The sequence below is a fragment of the Diadema antillarum genome, unplaced genomic scaffold (assembly GCF_040938485.1).
Source record: "Diadema antillarum isolate AM-2024a unplaced genomic scaffold, OU_Dant_1.0 seq00000086_RagTag, whole genome shotgun sequence".
Lineage (NCBI taxonomy): Eukaryota > Metazoa > Echinodermata > Echinoidea > Diadematoida > Diadematidae > Diadema > Diadema antillarum.
Genome location: NW_027271178.1, coordinates 893,409 through 916,537, shown reverse-complemented (window position 1 = coordinate 916,537; position 23,129 = coordinate 893,409). Strand labels below are relative to the sequence as shown.

Here is a 23,129-nt window from a genome sequence, read left to right as displayed (position 1 = left end):
TAAAGTTAATGGAAAGTCAGTGATAGTTTTATGGTAGAGAAATGAATTTCACAGATCTACGATAGGGCTCTGTTTTTCCGGGATCCTTGTTCCATTCTATCTTTTATTGCCTGGCTTTAATAGCGGAGCACAGGAAGCTGTCTTACCATTGAGGCTAGTCTGAAGGGATCCCTTTATAAATGCCAGTCAGATGCGGATCCGGGTTTTGACGAGAAAAGAAAAGAAAAGATGGAAGTAACACCATATTGTCAGGTTGAAGCGACGAGACTGGCGACTTCCTGATTTAAAATGGCGTTGGCGCCCATGCAGCTGGCTCCGTTATTGAACTACCAAGCAGGTGTTTGTTAGCTTGTTCTTCCTCTCACTCTCTTTCTCTCTTCAACCTCCCCCCCCCCCCCCATGTGATTGTGTTTGTTTATGTGTGTGTTCATATTATAAATTGGGATGATAGCGGGACATATTTTTTCACAATAGAAAAGAATGTGATAAGCATCCTGCCTTTTTTTTATAGTAGTAGAATGGGATCCTGATCTCCCAGGTTCTGCACATTATTATACATTGTACAAGTTCGGAGCAGCTACACCGGTAGTTGTACACCATGGTCCACATTGTGGAATGTAGAGTGTATGGCATTCTCTTTATTTTTTTTTTTTTATTTCTTTTTATATTTAGATACCTGCTTGATGAGCTTATCAAGTTAGTCGGACACAGATGTTTGGTTCTACGTCATGTCAGTAAATTACAGTTTTTAAACAATGGGAAAGGATGTGAAGAGCATCCTGTTTTATAGATGGAAAAAAAAAACAGATTTAGATCTCCCTGGTGTTTGTTTGGTTTTTGTTGTTGTTGTATGAGCCAGGAATATATAGTTGCTTGTGTACACCATGGTTGCCATCATAAAATGTAGAGTGTACCTGTATGCATTATTTATAATTTCTTTCAAATGCTCATCTAACCTGTTGAGGACGGGCTGATATTACTACAACACTAGACACGCATTTGCCATAGACACCTGCCTGAGTATACTCGGGACTTGTCTTCAACGGGTTAAAATGAGCTGAGCTTATCAAGTCTGTTAGACGCGGATGTTTGGTCCAGCATTATTTCCATTTGTTACACCTTTTTTTTTTTTTTTCAAAAAATGTGTTACGTGATAAAGACATGTACTACATAATTGTAGAGTACACAGAGCAGTGCTGGCCCTTCTCTTTTAATAATAGAGCTTTGTGTTCCCGTAAAAGTGGAAATTCTCGCGGTGTTGAAATTTTCGCGCATTTCGCGCAAGCAGAGACTAGCACGAAAATAAAATCACACGAATATTTTTGCTTGCCATATGTTCCTGTACTTGATGTCTTGATTTCGCGGAATTAAAAACATGCAAAACTCTTCTTACCCGGCCGAGAGCGAAAAATTAGTGGCGCGAAAATATCCACTTTTAGAGTACTCTACAGTGTACCTGGCCGAAATATTAGTGCTTGGGAATGGGTGAAGAAGAAAGCATGCCAACATGCATGAAATGCTAGACTGTGTTTCCGCTCTTCATGTGACGTCTAATGACACTACATTATTTTTAGATTTGTAATGATTGATTGCCGGGCAATGAAATGAGTGCATAATGAGTAATGATACTCTTTCTGAATGCAGATTCATGTACATTGTATGTGTAAAAGTGGCCTTATGCACTCTGCGATGAATAGTAAGTATACACATGATTCACACATTTCTGTCACTTGATACAGGAAGAAGCTATTACCAGTGCTCACAATGCATATGTGGCCCAATCTTTTCTATGGAAGTGAAAGCTACCATGTGCAATATGATCACACACATCAATGTATGGTAAATGTCTACCCATTAGATTAATCAAGGTGTGGTTTGTCAAAAGGGAATGATGCATAGTGTAACATGTTAAGTACCCACGCTTGGTTGTAGAGCCTCTCTCAATAGCTATTGAAGAATTTAGGCTGTATTTATCAACTTTCCATGTTTGACGTTTTAATACTCACTCTCCAAACATATTTACAAACGCCTTATGGATCACGTTTCTTGAGTTGTTGCATTTATCATCTTTATCATGAGTCAATTGGGAGACCTTGTTACAGCACAACTCCATGCGCAGTTTGACTTGAGGAGCGAAGATGTGTAGTTGGTAGTGGTTGGCATTGGCAGGTCCAAGCAATAAACACATTTCAATACGACTTTGCATTTATCAACCACAGAAACGCATTTCTGGCCCAAACATGTTTGCAATAGTGCGCTTTTTTTTTTTTTGGGGGGGGGGGGGTGTTTCAGAAATGCATTTTTAACCCCATATTAAATCAAAGCAGCTTTGCATTAATCAACTGCTAAAAAAACTCCTTGAAAGTTGTTTGGAAGCCTTCATTTCGCACCAGAAGTGAGTTGATAAACGCACCCTCAAGCTGCGTTCTTCATTTTGGCCGTATTAGCCAGTAGCAATTTGTGAAAGTTTCGTGCCGCAAAAAATTCATTGGCTCCAGTTTAGATAAAATGTTTAACATTACAAGTTACGCACTTTCAATTCTCTTATGGTATCTGTATGTACCAGGTACTACACCGGTCTAAGAAGTTGATATTTCTTCTTTTTTTTTCTTCTTCAAAGAGAGAGACAGAAAAAAAAAATTGAATCATCAGCCTGAAAATAAGGCCAGACATAGTTGAATAGATAGTGTTACGCACTCGGTGCCCTGATTTTCATCAACGGCAGCAGCACAGAAAAGTCTGTGGCAAATGGTTTTTACTGCGCTAGGTTCCCTGGATGAAACAAGTGTTGTTAAAGCAGAGAATGAAGCAGTCGTCCTCTTGCACTCAGCAGTCTGAAATCCAACCCAGCGGCCAAATTCAATCAATGGAATTGAGGTCTCCTCACTTTCTTCTTCCTTCCTTTCCCTTGTTTTTATTTGTGGAAAGCTTGTATCGATTTGAAATATTGTTTGTCTGTCTGCTCTCTTACTGAAGAAACTGATAGCACTTATCTAAAGTATCGTAACAGCTGTACGGATGTATGATACCTTACATGTACATGCTGTGTTCGTTTGGTTTGTTTTTAAGAGAAAATTACCAGAATTGGTAGATATAGTGATTCCTTGAAGAAAATGTCAATATACATCTGTTTCGGAGAAGTGAGTTTAGATTTATAATTTTGTGTTGATATAAACTTTTTAGAGCTCTATAAGATGTATACGGTGCTTAACTTGTATTTTGCCACATTTTAGATTTCATTTTTGGTTTAATTTGGGCTCCACTAAGTGGTCATTTCTATTATTCTGATGATGTAGTTACGAATTGATTCTGAAATTAAGTTGTAATACAGCCTTGTTCAGTTTGTCATTAACAACATGATGTATGCATCCTAATGTTGTTGTAGTAGATACACTGGCTTTTGTATTAGTTCTTAATTTTTTTGCTTTGTTTTTGATTTCTGAATGTCCAGTGTAAACAAGAAGGACTATTAGTAGGTCTAAAATGACACTAAAAAGTAACCACAGGGAATACCCGTTTAGAGTACCTCAAAATACTTCACAACCTGCAGAGGTCATGCCATGTTTACCTCAGGCGATGGGAACTCTAAATGGTCATGGCACCATTATAAAGCACAACTCTGGGGCGAGTGTGATGTAAGTCTGAGGTAAAGATCAAGCATAGTGCGAGTCGAGCACGACCTCTGGAGGTTGTTCTAGATTCGTGCTAGATGAGGGGCCTCTAATCGGTCTCAGCGTGAACACGGCACACACTTCCAGTGACCTTCACTGTTTGTGGTGGAGTGCAAATTGTTACATGTAATATGCCCGCCTCTCTCTCACAAGGAGAAATGCAGGACCACTCGTTTCCATAGAAACGCATGCCGACCTTGTGCTAGACGACCAGGGAAGTCTAAGGGGGGGGGGGGTATTTTGCATCTCCTGCTGAGTTGGCACCCCCCCCCCCCCCCAAAAAAAAAAACAAACAAACAAACAAACAAACAAAAAAAAACTCAAAAAAAAAAAACTCAAAAAAAACAAAAACAAAACAAAACAAAACACTTGCTTTAATCTAGCATGTCCTCCAGAGGTCCTCCAGAGGTCCTCCATGGCAAGGGGACTTTAAATGGGGTATAAGAGTGAGAAATTAAAATCACACCTGGCCACATGGTGGTTTAGAGTTGAGGTCAAAGCCCAAGGCTATATGATTTTACAATGGACTAGAAAACGAAAAACAACATGGCAAGCAACTCACTTCTATCTCTCTGCCTATTTGCCTCTCCAGTGACGTCCAGTTTCAGTCGCACCAAGCTCCATCTTCCTTTTTTTTTCTTTTCTTTTTTTTTATTGATTAGTAAATGCAAGATATGCACCTGGAATTTGACCCTTTTAATGTAGCGATCCTGAGTAAAGAGTAATTCTATTGAATAGGATTGATGGTGTCCATGCTTGACAAATTGCACTGGGGTTGCTCCTGAATTATCTGTGTTCGTCCACTTTGAATTGCCGTTGCTATTAGCAATGCTATTAGCAACATGAACCAAAAGTTGAAATGTTCATTATCATTTTTGTGCCAGGCACTCCAGGTGGCAATGTTTATCCGAGGCCTTCTGTCAGTATAATTTCTGATGCCTGGACTGTGTTTTGACTGCATGAAAATTTATCATGGAATGCAACCTGCAAATTTTGTAAATATTTGCTCCCGTAGTATTTTATCTGTGTGTATCCCTTGGTCTTCAGCAAGTGTTTTGTCTTCTTTTTCTAGATTTATCTGCTTGCGAGGATTAGTCTCTGATATTACTCCTGTATACTGTCCTCTGCCTCACTCTTAAAGGGATGGTATAGTTTTGGTTGAGGTGGGGATTCTGATTTTAATCTTTTGCGAGTGGAAACCACTAAGGAAATATGAAAGAGCATATGTTTCTAAGTGGAATTCAAAGTTTGTATGATAGAAATCGCTTTTGAAATGGCTGATACATCCAAAGACAAATTAAAACAAAGGTGGTCCTTATGTAAGGTGGGTCCTGCCTTTTTAATTGCAGTGTAGGACCTCTTTGTTTTTGGATATACATTTCAAAACCAAGGATTTTCATCAAATAGATATATCTAATTCCTTTTTTAAATTGTACGCTTTTTCATATTTCATAAGAATTTCTTTTGTTATCTCTCACAAAAGTTAGAAACCTGAAGCGCCATCTCAACCAAAACTATACTATCCCTTTAATCAAGGCTCTTGAATTGAATAAGACCTTTAATACAGCACCCTACATAGTCCCACACATTGAATATGAAGTTTGGTCAAGCGCTGTAATTTGGCAATGATTCATATGCAGAATGTTGTGCACATGTGATCAGTGAATGACATGTATTGCATCCTGATTTTTTCCCCACTTTTTTTATGATGGCCAGGTATTACCTCATTCACTGCGATGATATCATGTCTATTTGCAATGTCAGAACAAAGTTTCAAGCACGCAAACAGATTGATGTGTTACGACGCTTTGATGATGCAAATGCAGGATTAGCGCTGAACCTTTGATCCTTCAAGGATTGTGTTTTTCGTGTAAAAAGGGAACTTTGCTCCTATTATAATGAGTGCTCTTTCACTTTGTAGAATGACAAGATGATTGATTAGATGCTTATATTTTGTGATCCCTTCTTTCTCTTTCTCTTCTAAGATATATCATACAATTTCTCTTCCCACTTAATACTTTTTTTTAATTCTTTTCCTCCTCCAAAAGAGGTTCTGATGAATCAGCATCATGTGCCAGGTCATGAAACTTAATCAAACGTTAGATCTGATTAATTGATGACATCAGTATTATTCATGCATGTCTCCTACCTTTGATACCAGCCCTGAGGTGAATCTGTAGGTGTAGGGAGTGTGTACACTGTTTCATGCACTTGTATGGGTATATGGTGCATTCTGGTTATTAAAAAGAAAAAGGGAAATAGTGAAGACACCAATACATCAGCTAGTCAGATGAAGGTAGCTAATATTTCAAAATAGTATACTCCTTTTAGGGTGACTTGAAGTCAGGAGAGGGTCCCCGTTTGATGAATGGTTCTCCATGAAAATATCATCCAGAATTTCTAAACAATGTAGTTGATGCAAGGCTTGTAAAGCCTACACTGGTCAGAGAGTGTTTTGATGAGTGGCACAACCTTCAGTTTGTCTGTTTGATACTCAGAGTATGATTGCACTGAGCTGAACGTTTTTTTTTTTTTTCTTATTCTTGCGTGCATGTGCATGTTTGTGTGTGTTTTGTATTATGATTGTTATACTGATTGCCATTTGTGTGTGTGTTTGTGTATGTGTGTGTGTTTTCTTTATTTTTATGAACACTTTCCCTTTCCACCTTGCCTTCAAAGCTGTTGGGTTATATAAAAACTTATTACATTTTTCTCCATGATGGCTGTGCTTTGGAGATTGATATTTCAGACCAATTTAAGCTAATCAAAATTCAGAGCTCAAACTTAAAGACAATTTGCAGCACATTTGAAATACCAAAAGCTGTAACAATCTGTCTTCATAAAACTTGTATCCTACTCCTCTGCTCCCATTTCTTCTCCTCCCTTTTGTCTTCCTTTTTCCATTCCTGCTCTTCATCTTTCCTCTTCCCTTCTCGCCTCCCAAGTTTTCCTCTTACCTCCATTTCTCCTTTCTCCTCTTTGGGTTTTCTTCTTTCTCTCAATCCCATTCCTCCCATCTTTTCTTTTCCAACTTTATGTCTTCCATTATTATTATTTGTCCTCTTTTTCCTTCCATCCATCCTGTCTTCTCTCCTCCCTTTCCTTCTTCTTTTCCCTTTCTTTCATTTCTATCCCCATTCATCACCTCTTCCAGTGAAGTCAGAGCAAAAAGCATGTGGCCCCCAAGTGAATTTTTTCAGATCGGGCAAGTGTTGGCTAGCTCCTCCGTCTGATCAACACATCGTGGGCTCGTTGAATTCTCCGTGAAAAGTGGGACAGCCTTAAGAGAAATATCTGAGAATTGTAGAAGATCGCCGAGATACGAGCCCGAATGCAAAGGTCAGCGAGGGCATTGTTTTAAATCTCCAGAGAATGGGGAGCAGTGCGTGTATACCGCATCACGTCACGACGAGAGTGCCACCGCTTTTCATTGGAATGACGAGCCCCCAGCTGAAATTATGTCCGTACCTCCAGTCAAATGCTTTTTAAACCCTATGCCAAAATCAAATGAGTGGGACTAAGCAGTTTAAGATTTAGAGGGATGGTATAGTATTGGTTGAGGTGAAGATTCAGCTTATAACTTTACTACATTGTAGATACTTAGAAACCACTTAGTGAAATGTTAAAGAGCATACAATTCTAAGAGGAATTCAAAGTTTATTTTGTGAAAAATTGGTTTTGAAATGGCGGAGATATCCAAAAACAAAGTAAAACAAAGCGATCCTAAGAAAAGGTGGGTCCACCTTTTTATGAGAATCTCTTTGTTTTGGATATCTCAAATCAGATTTTACATCCAAATCTCTTCACAACTTTGAGTTAGTCTGCGCACAGACAAACCAATGCCAATGAAAACATTTAAACCTCCCTCCTTGGCAGAGATTAAAAGGGGAATTCACATCTTATGTAGATGCTGGTTGATACTGCATACGTGACATTTATGAAGATGGTGTTATTTTTACAAATTTTACAAGCGAACTGATTATCTGTGAAATTACAAATTGGCAAAAAATATGCCAACACCAATGCATCCTGTGTAGATGTCTCCATGTTGAGAAATCATGAATGTTTTCTCTTCAATACCTTTTGGCATTGAATTGAATTGATACACTGAAAATAGCAGCACAGAGACTGAAATTCATTCAGTTTACAATACCTAGCAATTTAATGGACTATTTTCAATTTACAAAATGTGCATTGTGTGAAGTTGTATACATGTCTGAACCAACAATATGAATACTACAAGTGAAAAAAAAAATCAGGTTTTACATATTTTTTTTTTACTACAACACTGTATTATTGCTTTATGAATAGGACAATGTTGGTATGAGCACACACAAAAAAAAATTGCAAAAAATAAAAAGGAAATAGTATCCTCAAGGAATCCATGTTTTTTTTTTCAAACTGTAAGGTAAAAATGTGGAGAGTCAACGACAAAATTAATGGCATTGATGGTAGCCATGAAACATGCAAAATATATGATAGCATCTTTCATCTTCTTGTTCTTCATTCTGTCACTGTGGTTCACGATTGTGAAATCAATCACCGGTGAAATTGGCTTACACATGAACTTGTGACATATGATTTGTAAAAATATGGTGTATGCAGTAAATCACATGGTTTGTTTTGATAGTTGTGCCAGTTAGGTATGTCCGTATAAAGACTTTGTAGATTTATTGTAGCTGTACTATGGTATGTGTCCTGCACAGCTTTCTGTAAACATGGACAGGTTTATGCACTAAATATGGTACATGTATCTGCCCAAACAGAGCTTGGAACTCTTAACTATGTGTAAAGATTTAAGAAACCATGGCATGTACCATAATTATGGAACAACAGTGGCGGATCCAGGCAGGGGTGCACAGGATGTGTGCCCCCCTTCATTCTTTGTTAAAACAAAAGAAATGAAAAGAAAAAATGGAGGGGGGGCACCCCTTCACGGAATTCCTGGATCCGCCCCTGAACTACCATTCATACGAATATGTGAACTTTTATGCCATTAATGATTGAGTTTGGCCTAATTCAGTGAACCATCACTTGCTAATCATTTCAAGCATGAGACTATTTCAACATATGCATTTTGACATCTCTCAAAAATGCTGCCTCTACAGATACAGATAGAAGAAAATTAAAGAAATATGTTGTATGAAAGCAGCTTGAGAAGTAGAATTTATCAATTTTCATCTGTGACGATGGAATGACTGTTGTGACTGAAGTTTATATCAAGGTTGATATTTTCATGTGAGTAATTTTTCTTGCTCTGCCATGTAAGATTACTTTCGCATGTTTATAATTCCACGAAATGAAGACATCAACTGCGGGAACATCTGGCACTAGTTTCTGGTTGCGCAAAATGCACAAAAAATTGAACACCACAAAACATTTCCACTTGTACAGTAACACTGTGAACCATTGTTCTATACCTCGGGACTAGCTACAATGTAGCTCCCAACTGTTATCAAGCCATATCCCTCATTCTTTCTCCCTTTCTTTCTTTTTAATTCTCAAAAGAGATTGGCAAATGTGGGCCAAACTACTAAAGATCTTTATACTGCCACTTCATTGTAGCATAGATAGTACCTACAGTACAGTTTCCGTCTTTATGGCGAGGCATTTTGCCCATAAAATATTGCATCAACCGGGCAAGTGTGATAAAGAGTGCATGTGTAGTCAATAGAGTTTAGAGCTATAAATTATACTGGCAAGAAGTTTTCTGCGAGAAACCGGTCCCAGTATTCGCTCATATGACCCTGATCCGTGATACTGTAGCAAAGGACGGGTTTTTCTCTCATATATGTTGGAAAAATTACATCTAATTCAACTTGCAGTAAAAGGATGCTGAGTTGACATTGAGGTCCATTTTCTGGATGAAGCAATTAATAGCTGATTTCTTAATTGATTCCTCGATTACCATGTAATGTACATTTTGTTACAGTATATTGTGTCTGCATGTGTGTGTTTCTGCTTTTTTTTCTCTTTTTTTTATGTTCCGGAATTTGTTGTACAAACTGGTCTTAGGCAATATACAACTGGAAGAGACCGAATGTGGGTTGTTATTCAAGTGTTACGAGGACAGGAGATAAATTTTGTGGATTTATATGTAGTGACACTGCGTGCTATCCATTTAGAGTTTAAAAGAAATCTTGCAAGCCTCTTGTCGGGGAGCCTAGTAACAGACTGTGTGTATGGCGGGCATAGATGTCCGCTCCATGTTCTGAAGTTGCAGGTTTTTTACGAGCGCTCATTCACTTTGGAATGACAGCGTGCAGCGGAGTCTTTTTTTTTTCTCCCCGGGTATTTTGTTTCTCCAGCGCGTCTCATGATTTATGATTGCGGCAGGCAGCGCGTCGCTATGGCGAATCGCTCGCTAAGTATCAGGAGGAGGGGTAAGGCAGTCGAGGCCCGTCAAGCGTAGCATCAGATGAAGCTGTGTTCCTTTTTTTTTTTTTTTTTGCGCCGAGCCCAATGCGATATTGGCGGAATGAGTCTAACAGACGCTGAAGGCTTGGCACTTCGATATATGAAGGAGACAGACCTGACAGTGTTAGGAGCATTTCCAGTGTCGTATTACTGCTCGCTTTGCTGAGAGACATAAACTTCACAATTCATTTCTGTGATTGCGTGAACCAGCGTACAAAGTTTTCTTTAAGTTTTAATACTCCGTGTTGTTTTACATTATGTGTGTTTGTGTTTGTGTGTGTGTGTGTGTGTGTGTGTGTGTGTATGTGTGTGCATGTTTGCTCTCTTTCCACTACCCCCCCCCCCCTCCTTCTCTGGAAAGAATGATCAATGTAAAGAGGGGTAATATGTGTAGAAATGTAGAATATGTGCAGTATACTTCATGAGCATGGGGTGATGTATCGTGGTGAAAGTGGCCCGATGTTGTGTGATGAGCGAGAGTGAGTGAGGAGGGTGAGTGAGAGCCAATATTCTCATCTCCTTGGTTAATGATGGTAGTCATTATCTGTCTGGTGCGAATATATACCACATGACACACACACACACACACACACACACACACACATGCACTTCACATACCCTGCTGTGTATTATTGATGTTCAATGTGCTGCGATGTGGAGCTGTGGAGAAAATCCTGTTAAATGTGTGCCCCGCCTGTTAATGCTCCACTTCATTTGGGGTGTCATTTTAGATCCTGTGAATGAGGGTGAGGTTGAGTGTGTGTTTTGTTGGTTGTTTTTTTTTAAGAGATGACAGTACAAGAGATGGGTTGTTTGTGTATTTTCTGTGTGTGCAATCACTTTGGAATGGATCTGTCTTCTCAATGAACTATGTGAATGTATCACACAAACATACTCGGTGCATATTGCATATCAATGAGAAAGAGAAAAGTTGAGTAGAAAATTGTTTTTAATGGTACTTGGTAAATTGTATTATAAATGGATATCATATGGACATCAAAACTGTATCTCAAAGCATGCATATTTGTCTGCTTTGAGTGTGAAACAACATCACTATACATAGTGCATGAAGGTACTTGTAGACCGTGGTATAAGGTACACTGTGGTTTGCGTTCAAACTGCAAACTGACCAGGCATTGAGGGCAGGTATCTGCCAACTGTGACATAGTCCTATGGTTCCGGCTGCTCTGTTGTTTCAAGGAAACTTCAAGAATGAATTATGACTTCCTCTCCAGTGAAGAATCTGTTGATGCGTAATGTTGCAACCAATCCTGAGGTTTCCTTGAATTCCTGAAGAAGACGATTTGTGTACGAAACACTCATCAGTAATATAAAAAAGGTCGAAAAAATGTTCACAGCCCCAAGTCCTTGCCAGTGAGCATGAAGGTGGCTCAGTAGAGAAGGCCAGTGTTGGTGACCTTGGTTCCAGGCTTTTGACTCCTTCCTCTTTCCAAACACACGTGCACACACACACTTTAGTTGTACATTATTGCAGTATGATCTTGAGTGGTATACACTATTAATGTCTATGAGGATTGTGATTACTGTAAAGGTGGACATTTTTGCACATTTTGTGCAACAAGAAGCTAGCACGAAAATAAAAGCATGTGAAAATATTTGCATGCTACCATATATTCCAGTAGCTATTGTCCTATGTTTGCGGAATTAGAATCATGCGAAATTCATCTTACCTGGCGGAGTGCGAAAAATTACTAGTGCGAAAATATCCACTTTTACAGTACTTTCAAACACTTGAAACATCATGTTAGATTGTATTATGATATGATATAATGACGATTGCTTTCATTTCTCTTTTTCTCTCCCTTTTCCGTTCATTATCCCTCCTTTCTTTTTCACATCTACTTGGTTTCCTTTCTTGACTCTTTCTCTTTTATAAATCCTTTTCCCCATCTCTCTCTCTCACCCTCTTCTAAACTTCTATTATCTCTTTTATTCTTTCTCTCTGCATATTTTTCTCTTTCTGCCTCTCTCCCATCCTTCCCCCTCTTCCTTTCCCTATCTTATATTCTCTTTGTCTTTCCAACATTCTGTCTGTCTGTCTGTCTGTCTGACTGTCTGTCCGTCTATCTGTCCCTTTCTTCTCTCACCATAGATTCAGGCTCCACGGGATCTAAGGATGGTGGCAGCAAGCGGAAAAGCTTCTTCAGCCAGCCCCATGGTACTTTGGAATATCGGGTGAGGAACGTGAAGTCATCCTCTGTTATACACCACTTAAAAAGAATGTAGCTACCTAATTGGTCGATTGCCCATCATGTGACGGTCGATTGCCCATCATGTGACATTCAGTTAAAAGTACCATCACACGCTGTCTCTGTCAGCCGTGCAATTTTTTGTGCAAGGAAAAATGGATATCACATGGCTGACGTCACCCATTTCCATTGACTCCCGTGTTAATCTCACTATTGACTCAAAGTTTTTGTTCCATTTGCACGGCTCTCATGTCACAATAAACAAACATTTGCCACACATACTCAACAATAACAAGCGCACTTAATACAAGCACATATTTTGTCACTCAGTTTTGTAAACAATTTGACTTCAACCGATCTGTTTCACGTATGTATGTGTACACCTACTAAACATTTTTATGCAGTTGCATAGGTATGATCCATTGGGTACACGTTGTACATTGTAATTGCAACCTCTGAATATATAAAAGGTAAATGCAAAATATAGTCAAATGCCAAACTTTGTAGCACAGAAGCCCCTTGCATATTCATGTACCATACAGTCATAATGCTGACTCCATTCTGACTTTATTTTCACTTTCTTTTAAAGTTAAATAGCAGTTGTAGTAGGGTTAATTTTATAACTCTGGAAAATGTGGGCAGTGTGGGCAGCTACTTGTATGCTGTTAAAAACCATTTCCTTCCTGGCACTATCAATCATGGATGTTGTGATTGTAGGAAACTGTCACTAAAAATAAAAATAATTTCATCTTCTCTTAATGCTGTCACATAGAGGCAGGCATCATACATTTTCAAAGATGACTTTATAAATATCCTTTGTATTAACCCATTGAAGACTAGTCTTGAGTATACTCTGGCAAGTGTCCATGGGAAACATGTAGCAAAATCAGCTCGTCCTCAATGGGTTAAAGGGATGGCATAGATGAGAATTCAGCTTTTAACCCATTGAGGACGGACTGATTTTGCTACAACACGCATTTCCCATAGACCCCTAACCCAATATACTCAGGACTTGTCCTTTAATAACGAGTTAACTTTTTGCGATATACTGACAAACAACTTTATGAAATGTTGAAAAGCATACAATTCTGTTAAAGAGACATTCAAAGTTCATTTGGCAAAAATTGGTTTTGAAATGGCTGAGACATCCAAAAACAAAGTAAAAGAAAGCAATCCTAATAAAAGGTAGGTCCCATCTTTTATTAGGATTGCTTTGTTTTGATTATCTCAACTATTTCAAAGCCAATTTTCATCTAGCAAACGTTTGATTCCTCTTAGAATGATATGCTCTTTCTAATTTCATTTCTCATTATCTCAATCAACAACAACAACAACCAACAAAAATCATCAGAAAAAACATTGGAAACCTAAAGCCCAATCTCAACCGAAACTGTACCATCCCTTTAAGGTATCTAAAAAGGCAAAACAAAAAAATAACAACAGAGGAAGAAGACTGGTGTAGTATGCCTTTTTAGAAATTGGATCCTTGCTAATTAATTAATTAGCGGTGTGGCATGCAGGGGACATCGCTGATCAATAGCCTCTCGGGAACCCTAGGCATCCAGGGTACCCCGTGGTACAGCGCACGGATCAATTAATTGCTGCCGTTGTTTTATGTGAATTGTGTTTCTTGTCTTTTTTTTCTGGAAAGGGGAAGGCATACAAAATTACCTTAATATATTCTCCATTGTATTGTAGCTGTGAGAGAGTTGATACTAGGCAATGTCTAGCCTTGTAGTTACAAAAGTGACTGTTGTAGGGATAATACTGATAATAGTGATGATAAAAGTAATCATTATAATGACTCCTTATAATGATGATTATTGTAATAAAAAGTAATGAAGAAAAAGTAATGGAGGAGGAAGAAAGAGATGCATTAGAAAAACAATAAATTAAACATGAAAACAGCCAAACAAAAGCTGCTCTTGAGGGTTTGTTGATAAGAATGACTCTGTCCCCCCCCCCCCCCCCCCCATTTTGCCACATATAATAATGAACAGTGTGAATATTGGGAAGGGGAAGAATGCTGTAGGGAACTATTTATGATTATGTACAGAGTGATGGAATCATTTCTTCTTATTTAGCATAAACAACATGGATAGCCTTATACCGGCATACAAGATAAGGAACAAAAATAAACATTCATAGGGCTCTAACCAGGGTCATGTTTAACTCGATGAAATTATTTTCCTCTTTGAAGATGAGCAGTATGGGTTGAGGGAAAACAACCTGAACAAAAACAAAAAAGAAAGAAATCTGCCTGAGGGTGCTCCGTTGGGTTTTGTTTATAGTGATGAGATTATGTCCCTCCGTGCAGCATATAAACAATAAGGGAATATTTTCTTGACTGCTTTGCATTGTACTGCCCTGTGCAATAGATTGAGGCAGTGCATCCACAGTAGGGAAGAGAATTGCAGCAAAGAGGAGCAGCAAAGATGCTCACAGCATTACCCCATGTGCTGCTTCCAGTACCCACAAGTGAGAGTTTTGTGTTTAATATTCGATCCTACCCTATACTAGGAGTATGGAATCACGTCGAAAAGTGAAGTCACTATTTAATGACTTGGTGCCATGTGTATTTGGGGTGCTAATCAATATCATATCGCTTCTACCCTCTCACAAGGGATGAACTTCAGCTGCACTTTGTATTATTATTGTAGATTGTGTCATCAAAAGTGTAACAGTAATGGCAGTGACGATGGTTGCAAAAAGTCAACGCTCTGTTAAATTATTTACAGAGTAGTTCCATTGAAATGATGAAAATTCTTTGAGGGCGGTTGTGATTACATCAGCACTTGCTGGACATTGCTTGGCGATGCACGGAGAAAAGGCACGGTTGAGCAATCAAAAGTAGCCACGTTTATGGTGTTCCAGTCATATAAAAATATATAATTACATAATGCATTGCAACGAACATTTGATATTCTAATTCATATTTCTTTGTAGCGAGTACATACAGTTTTATACAAGTTCCTTATGGTGTCTGTGTCTTGTCAATGTGGTGCATTCTGATGTTTTGGAGAAGAAAAAGAAAATGTATACAGCCTTACATCTAGGCTACCAAAATAAACTGTGCACTAGATATTGCAGAGCAGTGCCTGCACCAGGAACGCTGTGCTAAGTATGTGCGACCACTTTGCTGTATCGCCTTACCACCATCTATTAGGTCCCGTTGACGGAGAGATTCTCGTGTCATTAAGGCTGCGGCGGTGCCGCGATGCGTCCCTCCGCTAATTGGATTTTATCCGTCGTCGAACCGTGCGAAAAAGGGAAGACCAGGCCCGGGCGTGAAGGGCAGAGATTGGAAAGCGAGCTGCAGATGGAAAACTTTACTGTCCCAGCGAAACAAAGACGATGAACCTGATCCGATACAGAAACACATACACTGTCCCGCTTGTGCAGACTTCTCTGGTCTGTTTATATTGAACAAAATGATAGGCAAAACTGTGTTGACATGTCTATCCTTGACATCCTCTATGCATATTTATTTATATCTCCTTTCTTTTTGCCTACGTGTATCTCTGTCTTTTTGTCTTCCTTTTCTCCAGTTCCTTCCTTCTGTCCATCCCTTCCTTCTCTCTCTCAATATCGCTCTCTTTCTCCCTGCATCACTCTCTGTCTGTTTTGAAGAAGGGAGGCATTTCATCAACAAATTCATCGGAGATTTTCACCGACAAATTTGCTATCAGCCAATCAGACGCAAGGATTTCAGTAGCTTTTAACAGTTGTCAGTGTAAATCACTGACAAAAAGTTTCATGAAACGGTCCCAAGATGTCATATTAGCTACATTTTGTTATCTGGTTAGGAGAAGTGGTAATATGCTTACTTGCATTTTTTAAAGGCTCAGTTTTGGTGTGTTTGCCCGAGCGAGTGGACGGGGTATCCAAGCATCACTGGCAACCGATTCAGAAGGCACAAGGCATATTGAAAGCGGTAGTCGAGCGATACCAATGGGGACATTACACACTCTGCAATGTGGTGATCAGATGGCACTTTCTCTTTCAGATTCTCTTCATATATTAAATATATATCGCTGTTTGGGTGACAAAACCTCCTATATTGTATTTCAGATATGTCAAATGTTCAGGATAGTGAAAAAAACATGGCAGCCAAAGCACTGTAGCAAATGGGATTGCCTTTAGATTCCTTTGACATGCTGTGGTGGGTTTGTTTTTTGGGTAAGACAGCTGGAATATGGACAGCACATCCCTTGAGTTATTATCTGACTATGAATCCTAAAATGTGATTTTCACCAAAACTTGAGATACAACCTTTTGTCACTGTATTGACAATGTACGACTTTCCTCAAGTAACATTGACGCTGTTGCTGTAATACCATACCACAAGCATGAGGACATTCCCATTCCCAACTCTGAAGAGGAATCATGTAAAGCCTGTCCCTTCTTCTAGAAAAAATCCCTGAATGTTCTTCGTCTTGGTCGCCCACTCTACTCCTCAAGATGTCCAGGCATTTTGGCGTCACATGACTAAAAGATGTCTTTGTTAAACATGTCTGATAATTCAGTGCCCGTGAGAAATTTTTGCTGTTTTACAGTGACTGTAGACTGTGGTAGTTTCAAGCCTTTTGGATACTAGTGATGGGCCCCCAAACATATCTGGTGTTATAACCCATTTCTTGGGGATTCTGTTAGAATGGACGAGAAAAAACAAAATGGTGAAGACATACTACATTAGCTGGACCTACAGCTGTAGGGCAATTACCCCTGGGCAATTACCCCGAACCCTTCCCCTGACCCTATCCCAAATCCTAATCCTGGACCTAATCCTAACCCTAACCCAAACTCTAACCCCAAACCTAACCCTAACCCTAATATTTACAGTACTCTAACTCTATCACTAACGTTTTAAAGTTACAATTGGCAGGCTGTCTGTATGTTATTAGCAGTTCTTGCAGACAGCTGTATGCCTGATGTGTAAATGTTGATTTTTAAGCTATTTGGTCCATGTATGATTGGTTTTCTTGTGAGCCTACCATAAAAACCAAAGCATTTATACGCTGTATAGTACTTTACCTATTACTTTGACTTAACAGTGCATTACAGTTCTTTAGTCTAACCAAGGAGGTTCGAGAAATGGCGTCACAACAGTCTTATTCGCTTTGATCCCATGCTCGAAGCCGCCACTCAAAAATATTTGAAGTATGTGTCAAACTGGATCTGCCACTCAGAGGTGAAGACAATTGACTCGTGTCTCATTGCTTAATCACCAGCCACTTTCCAAGGAAGATATGTCTTTGTGATGGTAATTACTTTTCGCTATCCCTACTTACAAACGATGGGCGGTAGACAATGGTAAAGGCACGGGGGTGCGCGAATAGAAATTGCTCAAATATTGCTGAAATAGATATCAAAATTACTCGACTGTACGTGTCTGTATGCTGATCTGACATATTAATTTATAAAGAACTATACTTGAAGATGATACCATGTTCGTTTCAATTGGCGGAAATAAGGAGAAAAGTGATAAAACCGGCTTTCCATGAGGGTAAAATTTCAAACACTTTCACAAAATACAGCTCAGATTTACACTTTTGCACATATTTTCGAACGGAATTGACTTTTGTTTTGTATGCTTTATCATTAGGTGAAATTTCATTGCATTTGATGTATAAATGAGCAGCATATACCCGATATTATGTTAGCGTTAAAAATGAATCTTCAGATTGCTCAGAAAGATGGCGGCTTCAAGCATCAAACACCAAAGGCACAAATGCACCTGTGGAATTCTTTTGTCCATCCATAGAAAACTGACAGCTGATTGAATAATTATAGTCAGTTGTAACTCCTTCTCTCGAACCTCCTTGGTCTAACGTATAATGCTGAACATATGAAAGACTCTGAGCTGCAGCAGACAATACAGTGTGCCTTGTGGTTAGTCCCACACACTATGATTTTACGATTGATTGCATTGGCAGTGTGATGGTTTTCTCTCTGAACGAGGAGACATTATCGCGCCTTTTTACCCATGGCTCTTGGTGGGACAGCACTGCAAACGTTAATCGGTGGCATACGATGCGTACAACTGAGAAGGTAATGACAGTGATGCAAGATGCGCTGAAAATTGTATTTAGCCTGCCTGGGCCGCTTATGAATACATGGCAGCCTGCGATGCCGGTCACACGGCAACAGCGTGGGATCACGATACATGGCATTATTTACTTTTATTACTGAAGGCACACACTGCTATTGATGACGGAGTTCATGTGTAATTCAACAGAGAACTCTAATCAGCACTCAATTCCAACAGTCACCAGCTGCAGAGAGGGAAGAGACAGACAGGCAGACACACATGCACACACACACACACACACACACACACACACACACACATGCACTAAGTATATGATATAAAGTGTTATGAGTATCCTTTAGTACATTCTTATTTGGTATTCACAAAGACAGAAATTTGATTTTCACTGGTAAACATACAATAGACAATGAAAAATAAATTATCGGTACTGAAATACACTCCTGTGGATACAAACTTACACAATTAAAGGTACAAGTGTATATATAGGCCCTACTGTATATGTGTACATACATGTAATACACACATACTGTACATGCCTGGATATGATTTACACTATCATCATTGCTATTTGATGTTTGCATACATACCTATACTTTTTACATCTTTATAATTGTCTGTGCCAAAGTGGGAACACATACACACAATAATTTATATAAAACATACATCTGTTTTTTCATGTATTTAAACGACCATTGGAGACTCTTTGAAATGAGAAAAGATTTGCATTTTGATTATCTAAAAAAATCAAAACATGAAGAGAAGAAAAGTGTAGAGAAGGTGTTTATGTATTGTTTGAAAAAAAATGTAGTTTTTAATATCAATCTCAATGCTGAACTTTGACCTTGGACCTTTGACCTCTCCTCAGGTGATGGCCCGAGACACCCTGGACAGCATCGCGCTCTCCTTCGACTCCTCACCATCACAACTCATGCGACTGAACCATCTCACCAGCAGAATGATTTTTCCTGGACAGGTGATTTCTTTATCCTGTGATGTGAATGCTTTTTAATAGTTGATTTCATGTGATCTTTTACATGTGTGTTATAAGTAGTGAAACGTACTGGTTCTCCATAGTGATGGAAAAGTTGTTGTGGATTCAGAGTGCAGCTGGCATGTTCAAAATTACTTCTTGGTCTGAAATTCAGTTCATTCTGTTTGACACCTTCAATCACTACATTGTAAAGAACAATATCAGAGACAGTAGGATATTCATTCATTCATTCATTCATTCATTCATTCATTCATTCATTCATTCATTCATTCATTCATTCATTCATTCATTCGTACATAATTCATTCATCCATCCAGTCATTCAATCATATATTCATTCATTCATTCATTCATACATAATTCATTCATCCATCCAGTCATTCAATCATATATTCATTCATTCATTCATTCATACATAATTCATTCATCCATCCAGTCATTCAATCATATATTCATTCATTCATTCATTCATCCATCCATCCATCCATCCATCCATCCATCATCCATCCATCATCCATCCATCATTCAGTCACTCTTTCATTTATTCATCCAACCACTCATACATTTATCCCAAGGTACAACGTAGTACTTTATCAAGGCAACCATCATACATGTAGGTTGTCCCCCCCCCCCCCCCTTCCTTGAATAGACATGGTATGTGATCATAATGTGGAATACACAGAATTTCCAAGAGTATGTTGTAATAACTTTCAAAACACTTCCATGTAGTTCTTAGTTGTTTGAAGTGGCATGTTATTTACTCCTGCCCTTTGTCTGCAGTTTGACAAGGACTTTCATTCTGTACATAAAAAGGAAAGAACAAAAACATGTAACTTATGTTCATACCAGGAGTACACCATGTGCCAAGATGATAGATAACAGTGTGTATTGTTTTGGGAGCGATGAACATTTGCCAAAATAAGTGAGAAAATGTGCTGATGTATGAAAACTGTTTAACCATTACTCCCCAGTGTGAGGGAGTGTTTGAATATGAAACATAAGGAGCTGTAAAATCTCTCATAGATCAAGGTCAAATAGGTCAGTTTGCTAATGTCCAATTTTTTAAAATATTTTTTTTTGAGGACTGAAACTGTATACGCCATATATTTAGCGAGTCTAAATTTTCGTGAATTTGGACTTCCAGATGATTGTACAAGTGGTTAAATTCGCATTCATGGAGTACAGTACTAAATGGAAAAATGTATGCATGCACATCACCTTCGTGTCGGGATCAGAGTCAATATTTTTGTGTGTCTTTAAACTTGCAACTAGCACCTAACTCACGAAATACACAGAAATGAAAACCATGAGAAATATTTGGCGTATACAGTACCTTATTCCAACCGCCTGTCCATACTCTGCCCTTCTCAAAACATCGAGTCCAGTTTGCATGCCATTAATAGTTGCTGCAGTGTCCGACAAGCCGTAGGCAGAGCTTTGAGCGAGCTTTTGTGGTTGTCACGGACCACTGTTGCTCTAGAGTTGTATCCATAGAACTTGAGTGCATATGTTAATAGTAAAGTGGTATATATTGATCACGACTGCAAATACAAGACAAACTGTGGAACCCAATCAAGTAATATCAGTTTGCCGTCCCAAGGTTATGTAGAGGACAGTGTCTAAGAGTAAGATAGCATACTGACATTCTATACTGTTGTTTCATTATTGATATTTGCCGCAGGTGACTTATACGTTTCCGCAGGTTTTCATGTTATTTGAATTCATCACTTCAAAGGTTTCGTTAGAATTTAGTTGGATAGAATTCCCTGCAATCGACAATAGATTCGATAGACGTGCATTGGGTACACAATGGCAGCAAAAACTTGATACGTTGTAGAGGGGCTTGTGAGACATGTAGCGAGTGGTTATATTTGCATCATTGTTGGTATTCGTCTGAGATGAGTCAAATTTCTGAAGGCTTTTGTTTTATTTCCCCATACTTATTACTTCAGAGCTTCTATTTGGATGGAGATGGATGGAATTTCCTGACAACTAACAATAAATTTGATGAATATGTGCAGAGTACAAGACAATGATGTACAATATATTCACATTATTGCTGATACTTTAATAAATTTCTGAAGGTCTTTGTTTTCACTTTGATTACTTCAGACTTTTTGTTTAGGTGAAGAGGGATGGGTTTCCCTAAAATTGACAATAAATTTGATAAGCAGGTGTAGAGTACCCAGTGGCGGCAAACAAACCCCCCAAAACAACAACAACCAACAAACAGACCTTTTTTATGTCATATATTTCGTGAGCATTATATTTTGAAAAGTGGGTCTTTTTTAAGGCATTGTTGCAAGTGATCATATTTGTTGTCAAGGGCCACAACAAAATGACCCCCCCCAAAAAAAAAAAAAAAAAAAACTTTAAAATTATATAATTCCTCTTGGTGCGGTTAGCAATTTTCATGCCTTGAAGACAGCAATGGTATTGTGTTTGTGCTTTTTGAGAGCCTGCATTACAGGTGTTCATTGCATGTTTATGTCATAAATTTCAGTGGGCACTCAGATACAAATTGTAAAAAGTCAAATCCATGGCAAAATATGTAGCATTTATATACTTGTACATTATAGAAAAGCTGACATGGCTGAAGTCTACAGACTACTAATCATGAGGTCCCTGGTTCAAATCCCACATGGCTGCAGCAGCTGTGCCGCCCCTATTCATTGCTCTAGAAGTTATCTTCAATGCCTACAAAGTGTATGCCTTTGTGGGGGGGGGGGGGGAGACTTCAGGCCACTGGTCTTATGGTTCTTACTTACTATAAGCATTTATTACATCCAGAGCAGCCATTTTGCTGAACAAATCATAATATACCAATTATACGTCAGCATTGAGTAAAAGAAAAGTTTATGTTAGAGTGTGCAGGAATGCCAGTACCAATTTACAGTACCTTGTATGAATCAGTATCAATTAGACTGCAGTGTGGGATAGTTTGACTTTCTGCTGTGAAATGCTCGGGGGTATGTCGTCACCGAATACTTTTTGATCAATACAAAGACAATATTAGGATGCAAGCTTTAAAGATGTTCATAGTATGAATGTACTTTAAAATGTAGTTCAATCCACCAGCATCTCGGCCACCATGTGCATCTTCATTCCGTAGGCTTGTGTTAACTCATTGCTTGCCAAATCCTGGTGATATACCTTCTGTAAAGGGAATTTCAAAACCTCATTGGGAATAGGTTAATCCAGAAAAGCTCTACATCTGGTTGTGACTTAGCCATTTAGCCCATCCTCATGCTTCAAATTATATCTTTGGCTTCAAATAATATCAAAAATATATTTTTTTAAAAAGATTTCAGCTTTGTTTTTTGCTTTTTTCAAGATTTCAAGTTTGTTTGTTTTGTTTTGTTTTTGTTTTTTTCTGTAGAGAAGTTTTGCATCATGTTTTAATAGTGGTGTTGTGAATGTGAATATACGTTGAAAGGTAGTGCTCCAGCTCAATCAAAGCTTTTAATAGGCAGTGAATCTCAGTGAGTGCATTTGTGCTACGAAGTGCAGTGTTCCTGCAAACAGGACATTTGGACTTTGCTGTCTGCTGCCCTCTATTGGTTGGGTCTTTCCCCAGGACCCTCGGATACGAGTGTCTGTCCGGATAAGACAGTCTAGTCTAGTGCATCAAAATCATGTGCATTCCTTCCTTGTCTGAACACGAGACTGCTGTATTGATGAATGAGTGTACATTGTATTTTGGACTCAATGCATGTTTGAACAGTCTGAAATGTTTGAAGGCTGCATTGATGAATGAGAGTGTACATTGGAGTATACGAATTGTGTGTA

The 23,129-nt window shown here is 38.7% G+C and overlaps 1 protein-coding gene across 1 annotated transcript in view; it reads left to right on the top strand.

Moving 5' to 3' along the window:
- The window catches only part of LOC139726527 (oxidation resistance protein 1-like), a 106,327-nt gene that overhangs the window by 36,861 nt on the left and 46,337 nt on the right, over nucleotides 1-23,129 (top strand). The window contains exons 3-4 of the mRNA XM_071637508.1: nucleotides 12,202-12,284; nucleotides 19,216-19,323. Coding sequence (XP_071493609.1) covers nucleotides 12,202-12,284; nucleotides 19,216-19,323 — 191 coding nt within the window. The remainder of the gene's footprint in view (nucleotides 1-12,201; nucleotides 12,285-19,215; nucleotides 19,324-23,129) is intronic.